The sequence below is a fragment of the Entelurus aequoreus genome, linkage group LG05 (genome assembly GCF_033978785.1).
Source record: "Entelurus aequoreus isolate RoL-2023_Sb linkage group LG05, RoL_Eaeq_v1.1, whole genome shotgun sequence".
NCBI classification, from domain to species: Eukaryota; Metazoa; Chordata; class Actinopteri; order Syngnathiformes; family Syngnathidae; genus Entelurus; species Entelurus aequoreus.
The window spans coordinates 275,001-285,141 of NC_084735.1; the positions used below are offsets into that span (position 1 = coordinate 275,001).

Sequence of the window (10,141 nt, forward strand, 5' to 3'; positions counted from 1 at the left end):
TTCCCACACACATATATATATATATATATATATATATATATATATATATATATATATATATATATATATATATATATATATATATATATATAATACTATGATGAATTATGACATATTCATATTATATAATAATAGATAATATTACTATATAATAATTCATCATATAATAATATGATGAATATGTAATAATGATGATTATAATTGAATATTAGGAGCATGTGACTGTTCAACTCCTACTGTGTTTACTTTCCTGACGACTTCCTTCAAGTTTTTTAATCAATCAAAAATATCAAGCAGCTAAAATGTGGAGGGGAGGTTTTTTTTTTGTGGCATTTTTCCCATCATGCCTTGCAATGGATTTAAATGTGTGAAGTTTTACATTTTTTATGGTGGTTGGCTCTTTTCTTTTCTTTTTAACAATATCCACAAATTGTAGTGAGCAGGCTGTTATGTGTGACACGTTTGTTGACCTTTTTTGCTGGCTGAATTGTTTTCCCTACGCCATGACTAGGGAAGGTTGTTTGGATTGGGTCAAGCTTTTTTAAATGTTTTATGCCCGTTTTTTTCAAGAAAACCCAGTTTTTTATGGCGAAAACACAAACTGTTAGGGGTGTGACTCTTAGGGCATCTCACAGTTCAATCCGATTCCGGTTCTTGGGGTTGTCGGTTCAACACAATTCTGGATTGTTCTGATTAGGGCTAGCAAAAACATTCCAAAAAGGTTTGTCTGCTCTAACTGTCCGTTACGGCTCTTAAATTGATCATGATTTTGCCTTGCGGAGCAGAAAGCTTCTCCAAGATGTTATCCAATTTGCAATTAAATTCCGAAATTGGATCAACTCTGCCTAGCCCATCCATCACGACTGTTTTCAATGTGCATTAAATGAGGAAAAACTGCATTTCCTATTCCTAGTATTGTGGCCGTTATAATGACCCTAACTCTAGTTTTCTGCTCAAGGTCCAATCCAGTTGTTTGTTTGTCTCCAGGGCCTCCGACAAGGACGTCAAATGCACCAGGAGTTCTTCAACGTGATCCTAGACTTCCATTCCTTCTGGGCTGAATCCCTCAACAACTTCCTGGACGACGAAGCCATGGTCCGAAGGTTAAAGGACTCCCACTTTGACCTGGTCATCACTGACCCGGCAGTCTTGGTCGGAGTCGTGCTCGCCAAGTATCTGGAGCTGCCGGTGGTGCTCAACGTGCGCTGGATCCCTGGCGACGAAGGTCATTTCGCAATCGCCCCCTCTCCTCTCTCCTACGTCCCAGTGCCGGGGTCCGGCTTGACGGACAAGATGGACTTCTTCCAGAGGGTGAAGAACGTGCTTTTGTACAGCGTCTCCACTTTGCAGCGTAAGTTCTACTTGGATCCCGTGTTCAACGCCGTCTGTGAGAAACACTTGAAGGCCGGCTGTGACGTCACCTCGCTGCTCCAGGCTGCCGACATTTGGCTCTTTCGCTCCGATTTCGTCTTCGACTTCCCGCGGCCAACCATGCCCAACGTGGTCTACATCGCAGGCTTCCAGTGCAAACCAGCCAACCCCCTGCCGGCGGACCTGGAGGACTTTGTTCAGAGTGCCGGAGAGGACGGCGTGGTGGTCATGAGCCTGGGGACCTTGGTGAACGCCATGCCCCCGGAGGACGCTGAAGAAGTGGCAGCCGTCTTTGCTAAGTTGCCTCAGAAGGTAACGACTCCGCGGGTCTCTTCAGAGGAACTGGACTGTCCTGGACTCGTCCCTCATCCAGGCAGACTTCATCAGCACAGCTCCTAGACTAAATACGACACCTCTAACACTAGCTAAGACTCATTTTAGACTAGATAGGACAGCTCCTAGACTAAATACGACACCTCTAACACTAGCTAAGACTCATTTTAGACTAGATAGGACAGCTTCTAGACTAAATACGACACCTCTAACACTAGCTAAGACTCATTTTAGACTAGATAGGACAGCTCCTAGACTAAATATGACACCTCTAAGACTAGCTAAGACTCATTTTAGACTAGATAGGACAGCTCCTAGACTAAATACGACACCTCTAAGACTAGCTAAGACTCATTTTAGACTAGATAGGACAGCTCCTAGACTAAATACGACACCTCTAAGACTAGCTAAGACTCATTTTAGACTAGATAGGACAGCTTCTAGACTAAATACGACACCTCTAAGACTAGCTAAGACTCATTTTAGACTAGATAGGACAGCTCCTAGACCAAATACGACACCTCTAAGACTAGCTAAGACTCATTTTAGACTAGATAGGACAGCTCCTAGACCAAATACGACACCTCTAAGACTAGCTAAGACTCATTTTAGACTAGATAGGACAGCTTCTAGACTAAATACGACACCTCTAAGACTAGCTAAGACTCATTTTAGACTAGATAGGACAGCTCCTAGACTAAATACGACACCTCTAACACTAGCTAAGACTCATTTTAGACTAGATAGGACAGCTCCTAGACTAAATACGACACCTCTAAGACTAGCTAAGACTCATTTTAGACTAAATAGGACAGCTTCTAGACTAAATACGACACCTCTAAGACTAGCTAAGACTCATTTTAGACTAGATAGGACAGCTCCTAGACCAAATACGACACCTCTAAGACTAGCTAAGACTCATTTTAGACTATATAGGACAGCTTCTAGACTAAATACGACACCTCTTAGACTAGCTAAGACTCATTTTAGACTAGATAGGACAGCTCCTAGACTAAATACGACACCTCTAACACTAGCTAAGACTCATTTTAGACTAGATAGGACAGCTCCTAGACTAAATACGACACCTCTAACACTAGCTAAGACTCATTTTAGACTAGATAGGACAGCCCCTAGACTAAATACGACACCTCTAACACTAGCTAAGACTCATTTTAGACTAGATAGGACAGCTTCTAGACTAAATACGACACCTCTAAGACTAGCTAAGACTCATTTTAGACTAGATAGGACAGCTTCTAGACTAAATACGACACCTCTAAGACTAGCTAAGACTCATTTTAGACTAGATAGGACAGCTTCTAGACTAAATACGACACCTCTAAGACTAGCTAAGACTCATTTTAGACTAGATAGGACAGCTTCTAGACTAAATACGACACCTCTAAGACTAGCTAAGACTCATTTTAGACTAGATAGGACAGCTCCTAGACTAAATACGACACCTCTAAGACTAGCTAAGACTCATTTTAGACTAGATAGGACAGCTCCTAGACTAAATACGACACCTCTAACACTAGCTAAAACTCATTTTAGACTAGATAGGACAGCTCCTAGACTAAATACGACACCTCTAACACTAGCTAAGACTCATTTTAGACTAGATAGGACAGCTCCTAGACTAAATATGACACCTCTAACACTAGCTAAGACTCATTTTAGACTAGATAGGACAGCTGCTAGACTAAATACGACACCTCTAACACTAGCTAAGACTCATTTTAGACTAGATAGGACAGCTTCTAGACTAAATACGACACCTCTAAGACTAGCTAAGACTCGTTTTAGACTAGATAGGACAGCTTCTAGACTAAATACGACACCTCTAAAACTAGCTAAGACTCGTTTTAGACTAGATAGGACAGCTCCTAGACTAAATATGACACATTTAAGACTAGCTAAGACACATTTTAGACTAGATAGGACAGCTTCTAGACTAGGTAGGAAAGTTCTCAGACTAGATCAAAACCAGCCCATAGACTAGATAGAACAGCTATTAGACTGGAAAAACAACAATTGGCTAGATGTGGCAGCTGTTAGACTAGTTAGGACTGCCCTTAGACTAGAAAGGACAGCTTCTACCAAAGATAGGACAATTCTTAGGATAAATAGGACAGTTTCTAGAACAGATAGGCCAGCTCCTTTCTTGGAATAAATAATAAATAGAACAGCTTCTCAACTAGAACAATTTCTAGACGTTAAACTAAATAGCACAACTCCTAGACTCCTGGACTAGACAGCTCATAGACTGGATAAGGCGCCCCTTAAGGCTATATAGGACAGCTCCTAGACTGGATAAAACAGCTTTGAGACTAGAGAGGACAGCTATTAGACTACAAAATAGCCCCTAACACTAAATAGGACAGCTCCTAGACTAGATAAAACAGCTTCAAGACTAGAGAGGACAGCTATTAGACTAGAAAATAGCCCCTAACACTAAATAGGACAGCTCCTAGACTAGATAAAACAGCTTCGAGACTAGAGAGGACTGCTATTGGACTAGAAAGATAGCCCCAAGACTAAATAGGACAGCTCCTACACAAGGTAGGAACATTCATAGAATAGAAAAGACAGCTCCTAGACTAAATACGACACCTCTAAGACTGCTTTTAGACTAGATAGGTCGGCTAGATAGGACAGCCTCTAGACTAAATAGGACAGCTTCGAGACTAGGTACGGAAGTCCTTAGACTAGATAAAACCAGCCCATAGACTAGAAAAACAACTATTTGGCTAGACGTGACAGTTGTTAGACTAGATAGGAATGCCCTTAGACTAGAAAGGACAGCTTCTACCAAAGATAGGACAATTCTTAGGATAAATAGGACAGTTTCTAGTTCAGCTGGCCAGCTCCTTTCTTGGAATAAATAATAAATAGGACAGCTACTAAATTAGAAACATTTCTAGACGAGATTGCACAGCTGTTAAACTAAATAGGACAACCCCTAGACTCCTGGACTAGACAGCTCATAGACTGGATAAGGCACCCCTTAAGGCTATATAGGACAGCTCCTAGACTGGATAAAACAGCTTCGAGACTAGAGAGGACTGCTATTGGACTAGAAAGATAGCCCCAAGACTAAATAGGACAGCTCCTACACTAGGTAGGAACATTCTTAGAATAGAAAAGACAGCTCCCATACTAGATAGGATAGCTCTTGCAAAAAATAAAACAGCTCCTAAACTAGATTTGACAGCTCATAAAACTAGCTAGGACAGATAGGACTCGTCCCTCATCCAAGCAGACTTCATCAGCACAGATCCTAGACTAAATACGACACCTCTAAGACTGCTTTTAGACTAGATAGGTCGGCTAGATAGAACAGCTTCTAGACTAAATAGGACAGCTTCGAGACTAGGTAGGAACGTTCTTAGATTAGACAAAACCAGCCCATAGACTAGATAGAACAGCTATTAGACTAGAAAAACAACTATTTGGCTAGACGTGACAGCTGTTAGACTACATAGGACTGCTCTTAGACTAGAAAGGACAGTTTCTACCAAAGATAGGACAATTCTTAGGATAAATAGGACAGTTCTAGACCAGATAGGCAAGCTCCTTTCTTGGAATGTATAATAAATAGGACAGCTACTAAACTAGAACAATTTCTAGTCATGATATAATGGCTGTTAAACTGAATAGGACAACCCCTCGACTCCTGGACTAGACAGCTCATAGACTGGATAAGGCTAAAGGGTTAGGGTTAGGGTTCTAGTCTGGAAAAAACAGCTTTGAGACTAGAGAGGACAGCTATTAGACTAGAAAAATAGCCCCTTCACTAAATAGGACAGCTCCTAGACTAGCAAACAGCCTCTATACTAGATAGGACCGCTATTAGACTAGAAAAATAGTAAATAGCCCCAAGACTAAATAGGACAGCTCCTACACTAGGTAGGAACATTCTTAGAATAGAAACGACAGCTCCCAGACTAGATAGGATAGCTCTTGCAAAAAATAAAACATTCTAGCCTAGATAGGACAATTCTCACAATAAATAGGACCGGTTTTAGACCAGATAGGACAGCTCCTAGCCTAGTTAGGACAATTCTCACAATAAATAGGAGCGGTTTTAGACCAGACAGGACAGCTCCGAGCCATGGACTAGAATGCCCTAGGACTACAGTGACTGGGATGAATGAGACTATTCATGAGGTGTTTGCGATGTTTACTTACCGACTTCCTGTGTGACTTGTAGGTCATTTGGCGGCACAAAGGACCTCGGCCTTCCACGGTGGGCAACAACACCCTGATTGTGGACTGGATGCCCCAGATGGACCTGCTGGGCCACCCTCAGGTGAAACTCTTTGTGGCTCACGGAGGAACCAACGGACTCCAGGAGGCCATCTACTACGGCGTCCCCGTCCTGGGCATCCCCTTGTTCTTCGACCAGCCCGACAACCTGCTGCGCCTGCAGGAACGAGGCGCCGCCAAGATCCTGGAGCTGGACCAGCTCACCCAAGGCTTCGAGGAGAGCCTGAAGGAGGTCCTCCACCAGGACGGCTACAGGCGGAACATGCAAAGGCTGTCGCGTCTGCACCGGGACCAGCCCACGGCGCCCATGGACCGGGCCGTTTTCTGGGTGGAGTACGTGATGCGCCACAAGGGGGCGCCTCACCTGCGCACGCGGGCCTACGAGATGGCGTGGTACGCGTACTACGGCCTGGACCTGGTCCTGCTGCTGGCGACCACCGCGACTGTCCTGCTGGTCCTCCTCCTGGCTCTCTTCAGGCTCCTCTGCTGCAGGAAGAAGAGGAAAAACAAACAACAATAACAAACATGTGGTGGGGAAATCAAATACTGTACAAAGTATTCATATTTACTGGTATTATAAAATCATGTTCCTCATGATGGAGGTCCAAAGTGTGGACCCCATGGGGGCCATTTGTGGCCCGCAGACTGAGTGAAAAAAAGATTTAAAAAATCAAAAATGGAATGACAATAATTGATGAAATACACATATTTACCTACAACACAAAGCTGACACAATGTGTTGTCTTTAAATATATATAAATATCTATTTTTAGCATTTCTTTAAATTAAAAAAAAAGCGGAAAAAGTTTAGATTTGAAGCTCTAGAAATAAAAATAAATATAATTAAAATATAAACACAGTTAAGTTAGTTAGTTAGTCGAATAAAAAAATATATAAAACTACTATTTTGGAATGAATTAATTTGAAAAATGAAAAAAAAGTGGAAAAATTTTAGATTTTAGCTCTAAAAATAAAAATAAAATAAAAAATAAAAATATAAACAAAGTTAAATTAGTTAGCCGAATTTAAAAAAAAAAAATACTATTTTGGAATTAATTAATTTGAAAAATGAAAAAAAAAGGGGAAAAAGTTTAGATTTGAAGCTTAGAAATAAAAATAAAAATAATAAAAATATAAACAAACTTAAGTTAGTTAGCCGAATAAAAAAAATCCTACTATTTTGGAATTAATTAATTTGAAAAATGAAAAAAAGCGGAAAAAGTTTAGATTTGAAGGTCTAGAAATAAAAATAAATATAAATAAAATAAACAAAGTTAAGTTAGTTAGTCGAATAAAAAAATAAAATGAAACTACTATTTTGGAATGAATTAATTTGAAAAATGAAAAAAAAGTGGAAAAAGTTTAGATTTGAAGCTACAGAAATAAAAATAAATATAATTAAAATAAACAAAGTTAAGTTAGTTAGTCGAATAAAAAAATATAAAAGTACTATTTTGGAAAAAATTAATTTGAAAAATGAAAAAAAAAGTGGAAAAAGTTTAGATTTGAAGCTCTAGAAATAAAAATAAAAATAATAAAAATATAAACAAACTTAAGTTAGTTAGCCGAATAAAAAAAACAAAAAAAACTACTATTTTGGAATTAATTAATTTGAAAAATGAAAAAAAAGTGGACAAAGTTTAGATTTGAAGCTCCAGAAATAAAAATAAATATAATTAAAATACAAACAAAATTAAGTTAGTTAGTCGAATAAAAAAAACAAAAAAACTACTATTTTGGAATAAATTAATTTGAAAAATGAAAAAAAAGTGGAAAAAGTTTAGATTTGAAGCTCTAGAAATAAAAATAAATATAATTAAAATGAACAAATTTAATTTAGTTGGTTAAATAAAAAATATAAAAGTACTATTTTGGAATGAATTAATTTCAAAAATGAAAAAAAAAGTGGAAAAAGTTAGATTTGAAGCTCTAGAAATAAAAATAAATATAATTAAAATAAACAAAGTTAAGTTAGTTAGTCGAATAAAAAAATAAAATGAAACTACTATTTTGGAATGAATTAATTTGAAAAATGAAAAACAAAGTGGAAAAAGTTTAGATTTGAAGCTCTAGAAATAAAAATGAATGTAATTAAAATAAACAAAGTTAAGTTAGTTAGTCGAATAAAAAAATATAAAAGTACTATTTTGGAATAAATTAATTTGAAAAATGAAAAAAAAAGTGGAAAAAGTTTCGATTTGAAGCTCTAGAAATAAAAATAAATATAATTAAAATACAAACAAAATTAAGTTAGTTAGTCGAATAAAAATAATTAAAAAACTACTATTTTGGAATAAATTAATTTGAAAAATGAAAAAAAAAGTGGAAAAAGTTTAGATTTGAAGCTCTAGAAATAAAAATAAATATTATTAAAATAAACAAAGTTAAGTTAGTTAGTCGAATAAAAAAATATAAAAGTACTATTTTGGAATAAATTAATTTGAAAAATGAAAATAAAAGTCGAAAAAGTTTAGATTTGAAGCTCTAGAAATAAAAATAAAAATAATAAAAATATAAACAAAGTTAAGTTAGTTAGCCGAATAAAAAAAACAAAAAAAACTACTATTTTGGAATTAATTAATTTGAAAAATGAAAAAAAAGTGGAAAAAGTTTAGATTAGAAGCTCTAGAAATAAAAATAAAAATAATTAAAATAAACAAAGTTAAGTTAGTTAGTCGAATAAAAAAATATAAAAGTACTATTTTGGAATAAATTAATTTGAAAAATGAAAAAAAAAGTGGAAAAAGTTTAGATTTGAAGGTCTAGAAATAAAAATGAATATAAATAAAATAAACAAAGTTAAGTTAGTTAGTCGAATAAAAAAATAAAATGAAACTACAATTTTGGAATGAATTAATTTGAAAAATGAAAAAAAAGTGGAAAAAGTTTAGATTTGAAGCTACAGAAATAAAAATAAATATAATTAAAATAAACAAAGTTAAGTTAGTTAGTCGAATAAAAAAATATAAAAGTACTATTTTGGAATAAATTAATTTGAAAAATGAAAAAAAAAGTGGAAAAAGTTTAGATTTGAAGCTCTAGAAATAAAAATAAAAATAATAAAAATATAAACAAACTTAAGTTAGTTAGCCGAATAAAAAAAACAAAAAAAACTACTATTTTGGAATTAATTAATTTGAAAAATGAAAAAAAAGTGGACAAAGTTTAGATTTGAAGCTCCAGAAATAAAAATAAATATAATTAAAATACAAACAAAATTAAGTTAGTTAGTCGAATAAAAAAAACAAAAAAACTACTATTTTGGAATAAATTAATTTGAAAAATGAAAAAAAAGTGGAAAAAGTTTAGATTTGAAGCTCTAGAAATAAAAATAAATATAATTAAAATGAACAAATTTAATTTAGTTAGTCAAATAAAAAATATAAAAGTACTATTTTGCAATGAATTAATTTCAAAAATGAAAAAAAAGTGGAAAAAGTTAGATTTGAAGCTCTAGAAATAAAAATAAATATAATTAAAATAAACAAAGTTAAGTTAGTTAGTCGAATAAAAAAATAAAATGAAACTACTATTTTGGAATGAATTAATTTGAAAAATGAAAATAAAAGTGGAAAAAGTTTAGATTTGAAGCTCTAGAAATAAAAATAAATGTAATTAAAATAAACAAAGTAAAGTTAGTTAGTCGAATAAAAAAATATAAAAGTACTATTTTGGAATAAATTAATTTGAAAAATGAAAAAAAAAGTGGAAAAAGTTTCGATTTGAAGCTCTAGAAATAAAAATAAATATAATTAAAATACAAACAAAATTAAGTTAGTTAGTCGAATAAAAATAATAAAAAAACTACTATTTTGGAATAAATTAATTTGAAAAATGAAAAAAAAAGTGGAAAAAGTTTAGATTTGAAGCTCTAGAAATAAAAATAAATATTATTAAAATAAACAAAGTTAAGTTAGTTAGTCGAATAAAAAAATATAAAAGTACTATTTTGGAATAAATTAATTTGAAAAATTAAAATAAAAGTCGAAAAAGTTTAGATTTGAAGCTCTAGAAATAAAAATAAAAATAATAAAAATATAAACAAAGTTAAGTTAGTTAGCCGAATAAAAAAACCAAAAAAAACTACTATTTTGGAATTAATTAATTTGAAAAATGAAAAAAAAGTGGAAAAAGTTTAGATTAGAAGCTCTAGAAATAAAAATAA

General features: G+C 34.4%; 1 protein-coding gene across 1 annotated transcript in view; it reads left to right on the top strand.

Annotated features, from left to right (window-relative positions):
• LOC133649994 (UDP-glucuronosyltransferase 2A2-like) overlaps window positions 1–6,941 on the top strand; it is a 19,603-nt gene extending 12,662 nt beyond the window's left edge. The window contains exons 3-4 of the mRNA XM_062046709.1: window positions 988–1,683; window positions 5,921–6,941. Of these exons, the coding sequence (XP_061902693.1) occupies window positions 988–1,683; window positions 5,921–6,496 (1,272 nt within the window). The 3' untranslated portion in view covers window positions 6,497–6,941. The remainder of the gene's footprint in view (window positions 1–987; window positions 1,684–5,920) is intronic.
• Window positions 6,942–10,141: the final 3,200 nt, after the last annotated feature.